Raw genomic sequence first — 18,069 nt, 5'->3', positions numbered from 1 at the left:
TGCTCTCCTTACTCCCATAACCACACACGCACGCACACATACAAAATATCAGCAGTTTTGGTGCAGCAGAACTTCTCTGCTGTCACAGAGAAATATTTGGAGCTGGTGAGAGTGTGAGCAGTGACTCATTTTTTCTGGAAGAGGCCTTTTCCACCAGCTTTTCTCATAATCCTCCACAGACCACATTCAGCTCTTTCCCTGAGAACGTTTTCTTACAGGGCCCTTTCAAATCACTCCAATGCCCAGCTTCTAAAATATCCTATTATCCTATATTAAAAATCTACTACAGTGTGTGTGTGTCTCAGTGCCCTAGCTTTGTGTTTGTTTACATCTTTGTAAAATCCACCTCACATTTCTCCCCTTCTCTCCAGCCTGAGGCTCCTCAGACTGGTGTTGGGCACATGGACAGCCAGGCCTGTGGCGCCCACTCCTCCACTAGTAATGCACTGATGCAAGAAGCTGTCAGTCCCAGCAAAGCAGCTTTGTCAGTGGACACATCTGGCGCTGTGTCCCCTCAGAGCTCCACACTGTCCTGGATGTCAGAAACGGAGGACAGAGGTAAAGCACACAGTGATACCTGAAACTGTTATTTCCTTGAAGAAGTTAATAATTACAAGCTCTTTGGCATGTTCTACTTCCTGTCTGTCTGCCTGTGAGCTGATAGTAAATCTGTCTGTTGCTATGCACAGTAGATCAGGACAGATTTCACTGAGGTCACAGACACAATGAGCTTCTGGTGAAATCCAGCGAACATTTACTTCAGAGTTAGAACATTAGTCATTAGTATTTGTAGTAACTGTTTGAACGATGTGCTGGGTGTGTTGCATGTGTCCTGTTACGTGTTCATTCTTAACCGGTGAGTGGTTGTAATATTTTTTTCTGACATACATCTGAGGAGGAGGAGGAGAAAGAGGAGGAGAGGTAGAGGGAGGAGGCGATGAAGAAGAGAAAAAAGACCAGCTTCCAGAAACTCCAGTGTCATCAGCCGTCTTGCGCACATCCAGTCGCTCCTTGTCTCCGTTGCGTCGCCATAGCTGGGAGCCGGGCAGGACCAACACAGCCACACACATGGAGCTCTCACAGAGCAGGTACTGGAACCTCGGGCTGTTCTGACACCGAGCCACTAAAGGACCATCTTCTAAGTAAAAAATATGACCCTCTGTATAGTTGTGCTGTCTAAGGAGGTCTTTCCATAGATGTGAATGCTAAGATGCAGCTTTGTATCAAAGCTGCATGTTAGCATTGTGGAGGCCTTCTTGGTTGGACTAGAACAACATCTGTGGCTTTGGCATCAGTCAGTTGTGCTGTCTAATGCTCGGGTAGCCTTGAAATTGTGCTTTGTTGTGCAGCTTAAGCCTTGTATCGGGTCAGAATCTGTCTCATTTGGCTTTTAAAACTTTATTGATGGGTCTCCTTGTTCACACACTTGGTGTCAACACGAGAACAGATGCTCCGCTCCCAACTTTATTGAAAAATCCTGCTGACGTCAAATGCCAGATTGGCTGATATTTTTCAAAACACAATTGCATTCAGAGTTAGTTACATGAACTGCGTTTGCAAACAGTAAGTGCAAACACAGCAGCCGAGCATCTGCTCCATGTCGAGCAGCAGGAGAAATTAAAGCCAGCTTCCACATCTTTGTTCACGAGTGTATCTTCCTCCTGTTGTCATCAACAGTCCGCCTGCCCCTTCCTTCAGCTCACTGAAGACCGTTTCAGGAGAGGTGAAACAAGCCAAGACCCCTCTCCACAGAAGAAGGTAACCCCGTCTTCCATGACCTGCTTTATTCACGCCTGCCTCTGTTTCCTTGCAGGGCCACATAGTTTTTCTTTTTGTGCGTCTAGGCTGATATTTCTGTGAGTCGTGTTTCACACATTCAGAAACAGCTGAGAAATGACTGATTTACTGATGAAAAGGACAGCACGTATTCAAATGTGAGGCAATGTCAAGAACCTTAAACTGAGTTGTTAGAGTGTGAGTGCAACACCGCTATTCCTCACAGCAGCCGAATCAGGCTTGCATTCCTGCCTTCTTACTAGAGTGCAGCCTCAGCCTGCTCACACGGCATACACAGACACTCCCTGGCCCAAGCATGGCATCCAGTGGAAAAGTCATCAGCGCAGTGAGAGCAGCAGGTCAGCAAAGTGTGCTGAGACTGAGGTGGAGATGGAAAGATTCCCTTAAACTCTGGCTGTAGTGCTGAGATGTATGATTATTACCTCTGTACAGTATTTTCTGCATTGAGTTGTGCAGTTCAGGCTGTGTTGCTGTGATGTGAGTCCAAGTGTTATGAATTAAAGCAATGTGCCAGTTTTCAGACAAACTTAAATTAACAGCTTAGACACTTCTTTCTCACCACAACACCATTATCATTAATTCTTGTTTTAATACACCCCTGCCATCAAACATCTTCTCTTTCTTTTCTTTGTTTTTCTTTGCATGTTTCTCACAATTCGTCCCCCATCTGTCCATTTCTCCAGTATGAGCTGGTGTCCATCCAACCTGGTTTTTCCTGATCAGGAGCAAATAGACAGCAGAAGGTAAATGGCAGAAGTCAACAGTAATACACAGATATTGTTTCGTTTCAACAGCTCTTCGATAGAAGAGCGACTTAAAACCTCTGACTATGATGTAAGACGAGCACAGAGAAAGATGACACAACAACATACCAATGCGCATTATGAAATGAGGTCTGGTTAGACGTGTGGTTCAGCCTAGCAGGCTGCTGTGTGCTTTGTGGCTGCACCCTGCTTCTCTCTCTCTCTGCTCCAGGTGCCAGCCTCCTTTCTCTTGTGGAGCCGGTGCACAGCTTTTCCACCCAGACACTTTATTCTTATTCCACTCTCTGCCCAAGTCTTTTGGTGAAATATAACAATTTGGGGGTTCGTCCAGGATGTAAAAACAGTCAAACCCATCCATGGTTTACCCCACCTCTCGCCCTATGACAGCTGGTCACCAACGACACTGGTGTATAAATCAGGATTGTGCATGCATGGATGGATGGATAGAACCTGGACATGAATACGAACCGGAACTAAATTAAAAGAAAGTTGGCAGAAAGTCCTGAAAGGCTATAAAAGTATAAAAGTTGTAAAATAATAACTACTCAGCATAGCACACTTACTATGAGGAGACAGACACAGAGCAGAGCACTGGTTTTATACTACAGTATTGAGTGATAAGTGGAGGAGCCGTGCACATCACCAGCAGAAAACAGTGTGCCACCTGAGTCAGGAAACATGGTCCTACTTCATTTCTCCTTTCATCCAGCCACAGTCTAGAAAGTCTAGAAGTGGGCACAGAAGTGGTGCAGGACCAGACACAGTGTGCCAGCATCAGTGATCAGGAGGTGGTGGCTGCAGGCAGGAGTTCACAGGTGGAGAGCCTGGACAGGGGGTCTCTGGCCTCCCTAACCGAGGAGGAGCAGGAAGGAGACAGCAGCAGCATTGATAGCCAGGTGTGTCCTCTTACTTTTTTTTTTTTTGCTTTGTTATTCGATGAGAGGACGGATTTATATACTTGTCATTTTCATTTCTTGTGTGTTGTTAGACATCATTGATTGTCAGCTGTCCTGCCATCTTTCATCATCCAACTCTCACCAAATCCATCTCCATGGTCACCGTCACTCAGCGGGACGTACAGGGTGAGTCTCTCAGTCCTCTGTCTCTGCCTCTCGTTTGTTCTGAGAAGTAAAGATTCTCGACGTTCTCCGCTAAGATTCTTTCATCCTGCTGCACCCATGAATACCTTTTAGCGAGTGGGTTTCCTCCATCAAAGCGACGAATCAGCTTCTCTGTCAGTATCTCTCCGCTCCTCCCAAAAACTAGACGCTTCTTTTCCATTGGCTCTTCCTCCAGTGATGAGGAGGAGGAGGGAGGGAGTAAGTATGAAGATTGTCCCTGTAGTGTTCCCTCTGTCAGTCTGGTGTCCTGTAACACTGACCATCAAAGCAGTTCAAATGTGTCGACCCATTGCTGGACCCCACGTGTTTGTCTTCAGAAGCCTAAACTAATAAACTAGTCTGTGTAAGTGTGACGAGTGTCTCCCTTTCAGTGTGCCGTGTTCAATGTGACCTAAACCTCTGACCAGCTAGTGCATTAACATTACTTTCAGGTGGTTCTTTTACTAAAACAGTGTTATTGTCGTAATATTACCCATGACAAAGTATGAAGGGAATGATTGATTGTTTGAGCAGCCGTGCTGAAGGCTGCTGCAGGTGAGACACTTACACAGAGCACATAGGATGCAGTCTGTAAACACGAAGCCGCCCACAGAAAAGGTAAGGCAGGCTATCAAGGAACTGCTAACATCTGAAAAACAGTATGTAGCTGTGCACGTTTATTTTTCTTACGGTACTCCTGCCAGTGATACAGAGCACGGCACTAGTACTGACTCAGCACATCTGCCAATGTCTTTGGTTAACTTTGTGTTTAGTCATTTTATTAGGGTTAGAAGTGCAATGGAGTTCATCAGTCATCACTTTTGTTGTCGTGTCAACCAATTACTAAAAGCAGGCTTTGCTTGGTAACTGTGGCGTTGAAGACATTGCTGTGCAGTTCAGACTACAGCTGTGTTGTCCTGATCAAATGATGATTGTCGTCTTTGCCTCATGCAGGTGTGAACTCATTCTGCAGTCACTCTGGGTCACTGGCATCCAGGTAGGAAGAGAAGCTAATAAATCTTTTTTTCTCTGCTTCACTTTTAAAGCACATCATACTGAAGAGATGCAGCACAGGCTGCATGTAACTGAGTGCATGGCACGCTGATCCTGTTGGGTTTTTCATTTGAGTTTGTTATTCTGTTTCTTCAGGCCCATGATTGTAATGTTAATGGGTTTCAGTTATTTGAGAGAACAGGAAAACGTTTGCTGATATAAATAGAAATGAGCGTTGTGCCTTTGAAAGTTCCCTTTGTGTTGTTCAGTATTTCAGAGGATGAGCCAGGTCCCCTGCAGAGCGAAACTGAGGGAAAAGGAGGGCCTAAAATTGGTCGGAGATTCAGCTACCTCCGCAACAAGATGAGCAAGAAAGTCAAGGTGAGAAATGTTTACACACAGGATGTGATGCAGCCACTTCTTCTTTTCTAACACTCTGACGTATGTTTGGAGATGACTGTAGAGCGTAACGCTGATGTGTCCATGTGTGTGCCCTGGCTGATAAAAACCAGGGTATTTCAGTTATATTCTTTATTTTTGCAAATGTAGTGAAATGCTGAATTTTTCCATACTTTGTCAGGTGCATGAAGTATTCAGCACAGGTGAACATTTGACTGTGTTCACTGTGTTTTTGGGTAATGAAGCATTTAAAACACAGCATGCCAAACTTTGGTGGCTGTAGCTCAGGATGTTAAGCAGGTTTTCTGCTAATCGCGCGGTTGGTGGTTCGAGCCCTGGCTCCTCCAGTCTGCAGGATGAAGTGTCCTTGGGCAGGATACTGACCCCATGTTGTTCTCTGGTCCAAATGTGATTAATCGTTGGAATTGTGAATGGGTGATATATAAAGTAGTTATAAAAGCAGCAGTCCATTGTAACTGCTCGCAGTTGGAGCTGTCAGACTGTTTGTTTGCGGGCAGTTCAGCATAGCACTGCAGACTGTCTGCATGTTGTATCTGTCAAAGGGGGAAGTGTCAAAATTCTGTGGGTTGCTGCAGAGAACACAGATGTCATGAAAGACAACTAGTTTGTAATGAAGTGAAACCAACTGTCTGTTCTTCATGCAGGCTTTTTGATAGTTTCTTTTTTTTAAGTCACAAAGAGCTCCATTGTGGCTCTCTTTCTTCTTTAAGTGAACTTTTCCGCCATGATTCCACCTGTACAGAGTCTTCACTGTCACTCTGCATGCTGGACTGCACACAGCCATGTGTGTGTAAGTTGTGTACTCTGTGACTAGGGATGCATACAAACTGACCCAAATATACCTGCAATATTTAAAGTTTTGTTTGTGAGTGGACTGGAATTTTTCTCATGGTTAGCAAAAATACACCAGATACTAATATAGTGCTTTGGACACCCGGACTATATGATGACTATATGATCTGATAATCAGATGATCTGTGGCTTGTAAGCCTGGCTGGGTCATACAAGCACAGTCAGGCTGACCCCACTGCAGCTACTTGTGGGCTACTGTGGTGAAGTCAGTGTGACGATAGTTTGTGGTTCACTGCAGAGCTGTGCAGTTACAGGTCTGCACATCAAAGCCGTGCGTGGGATGTTGTGTAAAATGGAAATAAAAATGCAGTGCAATGACTTACAAATCTTACAAATCTCTTAAAGTCATGTTTTATTCACAATAGAAGACAGAAACCATATCAAGTGTTTAAACTGAGATATTTTTATTATTCCATGAAAAAATCGAATAGTAAAATGTTTTTGATGTGCTGTGTTTGCCTTTTATCACAGGATGATACAGGTTATATGCCAAATATCAGTGTGGACACAGTGGCATTTGTTGGCATTTGTTAGAGGTAATTAGTCTGAGTTCAGACGAGTTTAATGTGACTCATTGTGCATTTCTCGTACGCAGCAGACCCCCTACCCAAAAAACCAAAGAGGGAACTGAATTTAAATAAAGTTGAAGTGAAACCAAATATTCAAATAAATGAATAACTGCACTAAAACTGAGACGTAACAATACAAAACCCTGCTGAAACTGTTAAAGGAAATCTGAAGCCAAAAACAGGAATGAAGTGTGACATCATACATCTCAGAAAAAGATTTATTTTTATCTAATGCCATCACATACGTTATGGTAAAATAGTGGCTTCATCAAGACGGACAGAACTCTGCAAAACAACCAGACAGACAGCAAAAGAGGAACTGTGTGTGTGTGTGTGTGTGTGTGTGTGTGTGTGTGTGTGTGTGTGTGTGTGTGTGTGTGTGTGTGTGTGTGTGTGTGTGTGTGTGTGTGTGTGTGTGTGTGATGGCATGCAGAAATGAACAGTGCACTATCTCAATTCAAAGGAATGAGAAATGTCAGGTTTTGAAGTGTGTTGGTGTCTTTGCTGTTTTCAGGACAAGGAGAGGAGGGGGGAGGGTAAGCAAGAGAGCAAAGCACGAGAAAAGGCCCCCCTGTGCCCCCCCGGCTCCACGCTGTGTCAGCACAGCGGCAGACTCCTGTGCAATAAGGAAACGTTCTCCTGCAACAGTAAGGCCCTCGTAGCGCTGTCTTTCTGACACGTGCCAGCTCTCTTACTCTCCTGCTGCATTTCTGCTCTTTCCTTCCTGCTTTTTATTTCACCTCCAGTCTGGGATCACCACTTCCTCTTCTCCGTACTTCGTTATCTCCATGCGTTTTCACACCTTTGATAACACCATCATACTGCTCTGTGTAATAATGCTGTAGTTGTTTACATAGAAGTGGTTAGTCGTGATTAGTAGTGGTTAATAGTCTGGGCAGTCATCAGACAGCAACAGGGTTCTGTGTGGCTTGTGCTTGGTCCTCCTCTGCCTGTATGGTTTTTCACCCACAGTCCACACAGCTGCTGGGCTTGCTGTGGTAGGATCCACTCTGTACTTGTTTGGCCTTTAATAACAGGAACAGAACCAGCAGACCTCTTTTGTACCCCAGCCTTTACAGACAGAGCTGACTGGACAGTATTTGTGGAGTTGCAGACTTGAAGCCTCAAACTGAAGGAAAATACTCAGGGTAAGATGATGGAAGGTGTTGCAGGTACAAAGAAGCTGTAAAACTGAGCAAAAGAAAAGGTTAAAGCTGAGTGGGACAGTCCGGAGGAGGCAGCCAAACCTGGGGACAGAACCTGCCAGTTTTTCTGGCGGATGATTTTATGCTTGTTTCTTTATGGGTTTAGTTTTTCAATCATCAGCCATAAAAGGCTGATGGAGTACTGTTGTAAGTGTGTGGACGGCATGGATGCACAAGTGTGTGAATGTGATGACTTCAAAACGAGGCGAGGTATGAGTTTGACATTGATAGCATAGGTGTATCTGCCTGGAGGCTGAGGGGTAGCACTGACCAGCGCTGGTATTTCTTCTTCCTGTGAGCTGGACTGAAGCCATGGCAGCAGTCACTGCCTTCTGGTTTCTTTGCCTTTGCACGCAGAAGAGAAGAGTGTCAAAGGATGTTGTAGTGTTAAAGAGACGGAAATATCAAGGCTATAGCTGAATAGTCCAAAACTTCCTGTTCCACTTCACGGTGACCTTGATGGAGAAGGTCATGAGGTCAAGGAAGAGTGTTAAGGAGAATTTCCGAGGACCAATGAAGAGAAGCACGGTGCTTAGAGGCTCCAGCTGCACTCAGACTTCCTAAGAGAGTGATGCTGATGATGAGGCTCCTCCTTAGTGAACCCACCACAGTACATCCAGCTATGAAGTGAAATATAGCATGTGTGTCAGAAACGCTGCTGCAGAGATGAGCCACTGTAGCTCCTGACATTATGGCAGCTGTAAGAATAAAGCATTGCATAAATGTATGTGACCTGCCCTCTAAAGTGCTGTGAGGTCAGTAAGACATTAAAGTATGTGAGATGAATGTGGCACCCTGTGTGTGTGTGTGGTTGGGGGTGAATACACTAACATAGCTGTTTCTGTGCTGCCTGCAGACTGTGGGGTCCTCGTCAGTGACAGATCCACGGAGAGCCCGTCTGTCTGTGCAAAGAACAGAATAAAGGTAGGTATGGTACACAGACTCATGATGAATGTGTTACCATCAGGAATAACTGTAGATGAACAGCTAAACCACATGTTCTAATTTAGAGGTGAGGTATAAATCCATCATAAATGTATTTTACAAGTCTTCTTTAAGTTTAATCTGTCATGTTTGTCTCTATCAGCAAGCGGCGGTGCCAGAAGGCGTTCCTGGGTCGTCTGTTAACACGAGGAGTAAAAGTAAGAACACATGGAGAACTTTACAGAGGAGACACAGGGGAGCGAATCAACTAAAGCTAAAGACACTTTCAAAGAATCCTTTATATCAATCCGTCTAAAAATTCCCAGTTTCCCTCAGATTTGACTGGTGATTTTTTCTGTATATGTCCTAGTGACCATTAAAATAAAGCTGTGGGTCTCAAGTCATTCATTTAGATACAGGTGCTTTAAAATAACTGCACAGCTGTGTTACTAAGAAAGCTGCTGAGTTTGAATCTATTCCACCACTCCCATGATCAGCAGAAGCCCATTAGCAAAAGAAGAGAGGTTTCCACGTTCTGTCGGTGCCGCACAAACGCACACTGTCCGCACTGCAAAGTGCAACACAACGTTAATGTACACATGTACTTGAAGACAAATTCCTGTCTTCACTCAGTGCTGTTCCTCTGTCAGGATAGAAAAAAGGTCCAGCTGTCACTCCAAAGCCAGCGTACAGTGATGGCACAAACACAGAACAAGCTTATGATTGAGTGCAGCATGTTTGACTTTTTACTCAGTTTGTAAAAGAGCAAGTCAAATAAGGACACTGGGAGGTAGCAATGCAGCATTTCTGAAGGAGCTTTAGTTCTCATCGAACTAAAGCTCTAAAGCATGCTTGCAACTCAGACCTGAGCAGACGGAGCACACGCAGAGAGAGGGAGCTGCTTTTGATTGGTAGACAGAGCTTCTGATGTCCCAGCAGTTCCACTGATAGACACCTTCTGGCTCATAGTATGAAGAAGAGAACTACAAAAGAACTAGATTGCTGCTTTTTAATGAGCAAATAATCAAATTCATTTTCTGTTTTGATATATTTTTATCTAGCTACATCTTCTACATCATCGCTGTCGTCAAGGTCCTCATCGTCACGTTGGTCAACAGTAACAATGCCCAACGACCACCTTCCTATGCTGTCTCCGAGAAGAAACCGCAGAACCTTCAGCCCTCACAGCAACCTGGCTAAGAGCATCTCCATTAGCAACATACCATCGTAAGACGTTACGACTAATTAACTTTGTTTCTGAAAATTCCCAGTTAGCTCTAAACGTCACGTGTACACACCAGCACAAGTGACTGTCTCAGCACTGAGCACACATGCCGTCGCTCGATGTGCTCTTCACAGACGTGAAGACGGGTTTTTCTGTTCTTGTCACTAGAACTAGTGGCAGCTCCAAAGGCGTCATATTGTTCTTGCGACTATGTGATGTATGTAGAAAGCAAAGCCATTAAAATCCTGCTCATCTTCATAGTTTTGTTCCTTCAGGTTAGACGATGCTGCACTCAAGCGCCTCAAAGTGCTGTCCCAGTCCACCGACTCTCTCCATCAGGGGAGCAAAGTCAACGCTTCAACTGAGTCTCTCACTGATGAAGGTAGAACACAACACACACACAGACACACACACACACACAGTTTAGATTCAAAGAATGATGGTTTGAGCTGCTGTGTGTGTGTGTGTGTGTGTGTGTGTGTGTGTGTGTGTGTGTGTGTGTGTGTGTGTGTGTGTGTGTGTGTGTAGGTACTGAGATCACTGAGACCCAGCTGATGGAGTTTGAAAATGACATTAAAGATCTGGCAGCTGATTCTTGGAGCGGCATGGTGGATAAGAAGTTCTTGAAGTCCCTGAAGAAAGATGAAGTGAAGAGACAAGATGTCATTTATGGTAAACTGTGCTGTGACTCAGTGGGGAGTGACAGACTGCTGTCGGGGCCAAACATGGAGATAAGAGTGTTTTCTCTGCACAGAGCTGTACCAGACGGAGGTTCACCATGTGAGGACTCTGAAGATTATGTCGGAAGTGTATCACAAAGGCCTTCAGAAGGAGCTGCAGCTTGATCTTCAAACTCTGAACAAGGTGATCAAAGAGCAATTTCACCCGTCGACACGCTTGGGTACACACAGTATAACGACCTGTCTGTCCAACATTTCCCTAGATTTTCCCTGTTTTGGACGATCTCTTGGAGTTCCACACAGAATTCCTCTCATTGCTCCTGGAGAGAAAAAGAAATGCATCAACCGAGAGACAGAAAAGCAACAACTTCCTCATCTGCAGCATTGGAGACATCTTAGTTAAACAGGTGAGACGAGGACACGAGGAGGGTGTATGCGTGCGTGTCAGTGGTAAATAAAGTTGAAATAAATCCATTTCTGGTGGCCCTTACACTCCTCGTGTGTGGAGTGTGTGCTGTTGTCTTTTAGTTAAGTTCAACTCTAAGATATCTGTTTGGAAATCAGGGGTGTCGTTTGGTAGTGTCAGTGGTTGCAGTAAAGATCATGGCAGTCTTTCCATTAAGTTGCAGTTCTTTTGAGTTAATGGAAGAACTACAATATTCACAGCATGTTATGGAAAGCGCTGAATTTGCTTCCACCTTAAATGTGTTTACTTTCTTTTTTGTGACTTCTTAAATTCAGTTTTCAGGCTGCAGCTCTGTCCGCATGACAAAAGTTTATGGCAAGTTTTGCAGTCGCCACAACGAAGCCGTCAGTCTGTACAAAGAACTGCACGCCAAAGATAAACGCTTCCAGGCTTTCGTCAAGGTCAGAGCTGCTCTCTGTACACGCAGCACATCAGAGGACCTCACCTGCACTGTCTGGGATCTATGCATGACCTCAGTATCTTTGTGTGCAGAGAACAATGAGCAGCAGTGTTGTGCGGCGGCTCAGCATCCCAGAGTGTATTTTGTTGGTGACTCAGAGGATCACCAAATATCCTGTTCTGATCCAGAGGATCCTTCAGCACACCAAAGGTAAGAATGAAGACCCGTGGCAGCATCCACCGAGTCAAGCGCATCTTTCATTGTTCTTCAAACGTCACCTAAAAACTGTGCGGTGACACTGTGTCCAACATCTTTCCTCAGAACATAATTCATCCTAAACTCTTTATGAATCTCTGAACAGAGTCAGATAAGGAGCACGGCTTGGTTTCTGACGCGCTGCGCCTTGTGAAGGAGCTGATTACGGCTGTGGATAATAAAGTCAACCAGCAGGAGAAGAAACAGCGCCTGAAGGAGGTGTACAGGTACTCAGTAGTGTCAGTGATGGAGTTTGCCTACTCCTGGATCAGCTGATCACGTGGGTCATCAGAGCAGTTCATTCCTCCAGACAGTCGCCTCCCTGCCCACTCTTAGCTCAGAGCGCTCCACAAACGCTCCCAAACCAACGCCTGAAGTATACGTTACACAATGTCAACTGATGAACGCTGAATGATGAATAAGCTTAAAGGCTGGCTGATACCTGGGCTGTACCTTCCACATATATACCACTTTTCTAGTCGTGCTGACTGCTCAGAGCAGTGCTGATGTTCAGCCTGTGTTTTACTCTCTGCATGTAGTTTTAGATTTTTTCTGTAAGCTTAGCTTGCAGAAACAGCAGTGCTCTTAAATGTGCCTGAGTGTAAACCTTTAATGTCTCACTGCAGTCGCACTGACAGTAAGTCCATCATGAGGATGAAGAGTGGTCAGATGTTCGCTAAAGAGGACCTGATCAGAGGGAGGAAGCTGCTGCACGATGGAGCGCTGCAGCTGAAAAACTCTGCAGGAAGACTCAAAGGTTCATCACATTTGCATCTTTGGACCAAACCTGACGTGAATTTATTCCGACTGGAGCTCGCTGTAATATTTGTTTCTGTGTGTTGCAGAAGTCCACGCCATGCTCCTGACAGATGTGCTGGTCTTTCTTCAGGAAAAAGACCAGAAATATGTATTTGCCTCATTGGTAAGTTTGGCACTCGGCACATACATAAGATTGTACCCAAGGATTCGGTTTGATTTGGAGCCTTTGTTCCCAGGACCAGCGCTCCACGGTCATCTCCTTACACAAACTCATTGTAAGAGAAGTGGCAAATGAGGAGCGAGGTCAGTCTCCTTCCTTCTCTCACATCTTTTGCGGATTTCAGTCACTGTGTGATTCAGTCTGGCTTTTAGTCAGCACGAACCACAATGGTTTCATCAAGGATTGCCTCGTGTCTCCTGCAGGTCTGTTTCTGATCACAGCTGGCACAGAAAAGCCAGAAATGGTGGAGGTGTTGGCCAGCAGCAAGGAGGAGCGCAACACATGGATGGCCATTATACAGGACGCTATGCAGTGCATGTGAGAATACACACACACACACACACACACACACACACACACAAAGATCACTGGCAGATGCACTTCAAGTCCTTTCTGCAGAAGTTTGTTCCTAACATGAAGGGTCAAAGGAAATAATATGTTTTACACAAGTGTAGTGGGTGCTCAGCACACAGCAGCGGTTAGCACGGTCTCCTCGCAGCAGTAAAGTTTTCATTTGAATCCTGGCTGAAGCCTTTTAGTCTGCATGTTCCCCCTGTGCCTACGTGACTTCCTCCCACAGTCCGAGCATGCGCCTCAGCTGCACTGGTGATTTTTAGAGGCCGTGGGTGTGAGGTGGATAAACACAAAGTAAAGTGCTGTATGGCTGTATGCTTTGATGTGGCTTGTAGGAGTGAGTAAGACTGCAAGTATGGCAGTCCGTTTACAGATGCTCCATTTCCAAAGTGTGGAGCTCAATTTGTGGATTATCTATTCAAAAAAGCAAAACTTTATTTCTTCCCTGCTGGAAGAAGTAGTGCTGCACAGTGTGAGGTCCCGTGGATAACACTGCCATCAAACTCTGTACATGATGTAGCATGGTGCATTAGACAAAGCTAAGCACAAGCACAGCTAAGTAATGCGAAAAAGATCATTTAGGAAAAAAGAACAACATTTGACCAGTAAAGAAATCAAATACACGTTAAAACTGTTTGTGAAGCAGGAACAAAAAAAGATTAATTAGAATAATGATTAAATTAAAGTGCGATCGCCAAATTAAAAGCAGTTTAAGATGAAATGACTGACAATAATAACTGAAACCACAAATTAAAACCTAACAAAGAAGTAGAAATAAAATCTTCAGTATGGCAGACCTCTGTGCAGAGCTTGTAGGGCCTTTAAAATAAGCTTTTCATTTTTTTATCTAGCAAATGAGTTCGAGCTGCTCTGTTTCCAGCAGTGCACGTTTGAGCGTTGTGAGCAATGTGGTACATTTATCTGAGCTGAAAGCAGAAGCTGGAGAGTATTCGAACATCACGCCAGGCCTTCATTTGTGTTCTGACAGGGAGAAAGATAAGGATGAGGGACTCCCAAGTGAGACGGAAGAAGACCGGAGACACCAGGAGAACAGAGCAAAGGAGATCCGCGGTGAGCAGCCGATGTTCCAGTTAACGTGCTGTAGTGGGCGGGGAGTCCCGTGTCATGTTGAGTGTGTTTGCATTTGTCCCTGATTCCAGAGCTTCTGCAGAGGAAGGATGAGCAGATTATCAGTCTATTGGAGGAGAAGATACACATCTTTAGAGAGCTGGGTAACTGCAGTCTGTCTCCAGAGGATGCTAACACATCGGTCATGGAGCGGATGTTGTTCAGAGCCACACCTGATAACGTCACCAAAGGAGAGCCGGTCATAAATGATGCTGTGAGAGAAGGTGAGCAGGCCTCTGAGGTTACTTCTCGTCATGTGCATCTCAGAGATGACGTGTTCAAACCTGTTCCTCTCTGTCAGTGGAGGCCCTGCATGCTTTGGTCAGCGGAGGTTTTGGTGCAGCGGCCTGCGGTCCAGGCGGCCTGACAGGGGGCGCCGTGGGACCAGTCTGCCTGCCCAGACGAGCGGAGACGTTTGGAGGCTTCGACAGTCATCAGATGAACAGCAGCAAGAGTAAGACACGAGCAGGTCATCAAAGATGTCAGGGCAGGTGTTCACGCTCCTGTGAGACCGACTCTGCCGTCATCACAGCAGCTGTCTTTATCATGACCAGCCTTTAAAAGCCTTCACCTCCTCTTACTGTCAGATGGAGAAAAGGAAGAGGGCGAGGAGTCAGTGGACCTCCGCAGGACTGAGTCCGACAGCGTGCTGAAGAAGGTAGGGATGTGTGTGTTTCACATAGGGTTATTCATCTCATTTAAGACGACTCATTTCTTTAATACGTTCCTGCAGGTTTTACTGTGATGAAAACGAAATGTGCCTAACTGATCAAATGGGAAGAGGCATGGCTGCTATAAACAGAGTGGGAAATCCATATGTAATAAAGAACAAGATCAGCGCAGGTATTAGTGTTATGAAGTTGAGTCGATAGTGTAGTTGATAGTGTCAGTCAGAGCAGACATCGAAGGCTGCTTCTCTGACGTCACAGTCATTTTTTAAAAATGGAAATATGTGCGATAAATGTTTTTGCACAGCACTTTACTTTTCCCCTGTGAGCCACCAGAGGTTCAGAACTTTACCATCCTCTGACTTCTGCTCGCTGCAGTCCAAATCCTGATGTTACCTGACCAGCACTTTGCAATGTGCTAACATGAACTGTGTGTGTGTGCCTCAGGGAGCCACTGCCAGCCTGCAGACCCTGCTAAAGAGAAACAATGAAGTAAGTGGGCTCCTCATTCAAACACAAACAGACACACTAGTACTACTCCATCACTTTAGCTACATCACACAGGACTTTTGATAAGGACAGGACAAAGAATATATTTTACAAGAAAAGCTTCAAAACTGCTTTGAAGGTGATGCTGAAAATATGGACGTGGCTGTTTCATAAGAATACAGTTTCTGCTTCCTTTCTGTGATGAGCTGCCGTCACTGAGAATTTTCCAGTCTAAGCTTGTCTTCACTGACTGCTGCAGCTGTCTGCAAAGCCACTTCTTCTCTTCCTGTTGTTTAATGGTGTGCTGCAAGCAATTGTAGGTCCAGTGCTGCCACCTGCTGGTGGTGTTTACACATTTTATCTTCTTAGACACCAGCAGAAGGACAGAAGTTGTTGCATAAGCTGTTATTTTTTTCTTGACAACTGTGACCATCCCTAGCTCTTTCTACATGTCAGGAGGAAAATAAAGATGAACCCAGTCATGTGATGTACTGGAGGTCTTATTTGTATAAACAGCAGTTTGAGCTGTTTTTACTGACTCTGGTGTGATGGTGTGTTTCTCCAGCAGCTCCAGCGCAGTGTGACACGTCTCCATGAGCTGCTCATTTCCCTGCAGGTACACATACACGTTTACAGCAGAGGTCACGTTCAGGCTAAGTTTTCACTTTACATTGACCGTCTGTCCCTGCCTGCAGGCTGTGGTCATCCAGCAGGACTCATTTATTGAGGACCAGAGGCAAGCCCTGAGCAGCCAACTCAGCACCACCTCCTCCAGACAGTCCATCTCTTCCTCCTCCTCCTGCTCCTCGCTCTCATCCTCAACTAGCTCGCGCCCCTCCTCCCTCATTGAGCAAGAGAAGCACAGGAGTTTGGAGAGGCAGCGGCAGGAGGTGGCCAGCCTGCAGGTTAGCTCTCACTGCTGCTGCTTTCACATGTTGAGTCATGGCTGCAGTGAGCTCATCGTTCCATTGTTTGGCAGGATTCATGTTTTCATCCAGCTTCTTGTGACATCACACTTGTGGTTTGTTTTAGAAACAGCAGGCTGCACATCAGGAAGAAAAGAGGAAACGAGAGAGAGAGTGGGAGCTGAAAGAGAGAGCTCTGGCAGATCGGGAGGAGAGGCTGGGGGAGGAAGAGGAGCAGACGAGGCGGAAATGTCGGGAGCTGACAGAAGAGATGCAGATGTTACAGAGGAGCAAAGAAGAGTACCAGAGAGACGTGGAGTGGCTGAGGGAGGCGCAGAGGAGGCTGGAGAGAGACGAGGAGGCTCTGAGGAGAGACAATCAGAAGGTGGACGCAAATAGAGAGCAGGTCAGAGGTCATGTATGATGAAGGCGCTGCTAGTCTGATGCACTCGAGCAGCCTGCCTGTGACGACACTCGAGTGCTCGAGTGCCGTCACAGGCAGGCTGCTGTGTAGCTGTAGTCTCTGTGCACGTTCACCTAATCATCACAAATTAATCAGTAAACTACATGTCATGCACGCTGTAGTATTTTATGCACTGGATGTAGTGAATTCTGTTTTTCCATGTCTGCTTCCTCTTGCCATGCCAAGTTTTGGAGGTGGAGAGTGGAAATTTGGCATAATGACTCTCAGAGCCATGACAGAAGCTTCAAAAAGAAAACCAGTTGGTGGAAATGAACCGATAGATATCCTTCACCGTCTCACTCGCATCTTCATGCATGATCTAATCATTTTTGCAGTTGGAGGAGCTTCAGAGGTACCAGCGCACTCCCTCCACAAACTCAGACGACTCCTTAAGGTTCCACAGCACCGGGTCCCTGGATCTGGATTTAAAAGAAATAGCAGAACAAGCCAAAGAGGTAAGAACAAGGTCCTGCTTTAAAACCGCGTTTGTGTTAGAGTTTAGGAAGCTGCTGCATGAGCCCTTGAATGACTAATATTGTGGGTGAACATCAGGTGGAGCTCTCATCCTCCGCCCCAACCAAAGAACCTTTCCTCCGCATTGGATCCAAGAGGATGAGCAAAAACTTCAACCCCTTCTCCTCTAAGGCTCAGGGAGCAGAGAAGGAGTCCCAGCTCCCCTCCAGACTACTTCAACTGACCAAATCCAAAGAGAAGAAGGAGAAAAAGAAGAAAGGAAAAGGAGGGAAGGACGCGCAGACAGGTACAGTCAGACCGACTCAAAGTGAAGACGGTCATGGGTGGAGCGGTGTTCTGTGTACTGGTATCCTCCTACATAACTCTTGTGTTTGTCTTTAGAAAACAAAGGTGCAGTGATGTTGGATTCTCCAAACGACAGTGACTTCTTCATCTGAAGAGTGAACTCCTAACACCCAGTCGCACAGCTGACAGTGTGTGTCTGTCTCTGTCTGCTTGGCCCCAGACATTGCCCCAGCCTTCCCGTCACACAGACTGTACCATCAAAGGTCAAAGGTCGGGCAGGGTAACACACTGACTTAGCTGAAGTCTTTCCCAAGGTAACAGACTGCTCTGGAGACTATCCTGCCCACGCTCCAATAATGCCAAACTGGATGGATTCAGAAGAGTTTGTCCAGCAGCAGGTCCGAACATCGACAGCACCTGAGCCTGGAAAAGCTTAACTTGACCAATCACAAGCAAGATTTCTTTTAAGTGTTGCTGAAGCTAACTTTTGTTGCTTGTTGTGCACTCCTTACTTGTAGAACACACACACACACACACACACAGCAGGTTAAACCATCATTCATTGTGAATGAAACAGACCCCTTAAATTAAAAAATCTGTGTTTATTTGATCTTGAGCTGAAGTGCCTTCCATGTGTCTGGTACATCACTGGCAGCAGGTATACGTGTAGCAGC

At 45.6% G+C, this 18,069-nt stretch overlaps 1 protein-coding gene across 4 annotated transcripts in view; it reads left to right on the top strand.

Annotated features, from left to right (window-relative positions):
• Positions 1–18,011, top strand: part of akap13b (A-kinase anchoring protein 13b) — a 58,297-nt gene extending 40,286 nt beyond the window's left edge. The window contains exons 13-46 of one of the 4 annotated variants that reach the window (XM_026174787.2): positions 372–558; positions 899–1,088; positions 1,678–1,758; positions 2,481–2,540; positions 3,271–3,457; positions 3,550–3,643; positions 4,616–4,658; positions 4,924–5,035; positions 7,010–7,142; positions 8,557–8,624; positions 8,788–8,842; positions 9,686–9,851; positions 10,125–10,231; positions 10,378–10,521; positions 10,604–10,713; positions 10,793–10,936; positions 11,271–11,396; positions 11,488–11,605; positions 11,757–11,877; positions 12,277–12,407; positions 12,496–12,572; positions 12,646–12,712; positions 12,833–12,947; positions 13,972–14,054; positions 14,144–14,335; positions 14,413–14,565; positions 14,699–14,769; positions 15,227–15,271; positions 15,834–15,884; positions 15,964–16,173; positions 16,301–16,579; positions 16,972–17,091; positions 17,189–17,396; positions 17,492–18,011. In XM_026174787.2, coding sequence (XP_026030572.2) covers positions 372–558; positions 899–1,088; positions 1,678–1,758; positions 2,481–2,540; positions 3,271–3,457; positions 3,550–3,643; positions 4,616–4,658; positions 4,924–5,035; positions 7,010–7,142; positions 8,557–8,624; positions 8,788–8,842; positions 9,686–9,851; positions 10,125–10,231; positions 10,378–10,521; positions 10,604–10,713; positions 10,793–10,936; positions 11,271–11,396; positions 11,488–11,605; positions 11,757–11,877; positions 12,277–12,407; positions 12,496–12,572; positions 12,646–12,712; positions 12,833–12,947; positions 13,972–14,054; positions 14,144–14,335; positions 14,413–14,565; positions 14,699–14,769; positions 15,227–15,271; positions 15,834–15,884; positions 15,964–16,173; positions 16,301–16,579; positions 16,972–17,091; positions 17,189–17,396; positions 17,492–17,547 — 4,104 coding nt within the window. In that variant the 3' untranslated portion in view covers positions 17,548–18,011. Of the gene's footprint in view, positions 1–371; positions 559–895; positions 1,089–1,677; positions 1,759–2,480; positions 2,541–3,270; positions 3,458–3,549; positions 3,644–4,615; positions 4,659–4,923; positions 5,036–7,009; positions 7,143–8,556; positions 8,625–8,787; positions 8,843–9,685; positions 9,852–10,124; positions 10,232–10,377; positions 10,522–10,603; positions 10,714–10,792; positions 10,937–11,270; positions 11,397–11,487; positions 11,606–11,756; positions 11,878–12,276; positions 12,408–12,495; positions 12,573–12,645; positions 12,713–12,832; positions 12,948–13,971; positions 14,055–14,143; positions 14,336–14,412; positions 14,566–14,698; positions 14,770–15,226; positions 15,272–15,833; positions 15,885–15,963; positions 16,174–16,300; positions 16,580–16,971; positions 17,092–17,188; positions 17,397–17,491 lie in introns of all 4 variants that reach the window. The other 3 variants (XM_026174788.2, XM_026174783.2, XM_026174789.2) reach the window with 3 other exon arrangements.
• The last annotated feature ends 58 nt before the right edge of the window (positions 18,012–18,069 follow it).

Source organism: Astatotilapia calliptera, chromosome 7 (genome assembly GCF_964374335.1).
Source record: "Astatotilapia calliptera chromosome 7, fAstCal68.1, whole genome shotgun sequence".
Taxonomy (NCBI): domain Eukaryota; kingdom Metazoa; phylum Chordata; class Actinopteri; order Cichliformes; family Cichlidae; genus Astatotilapia; species Astatotilapia calliptera.
This window is presented reverse-complemented; position numbering and strand designations above follow the sequence as displayed.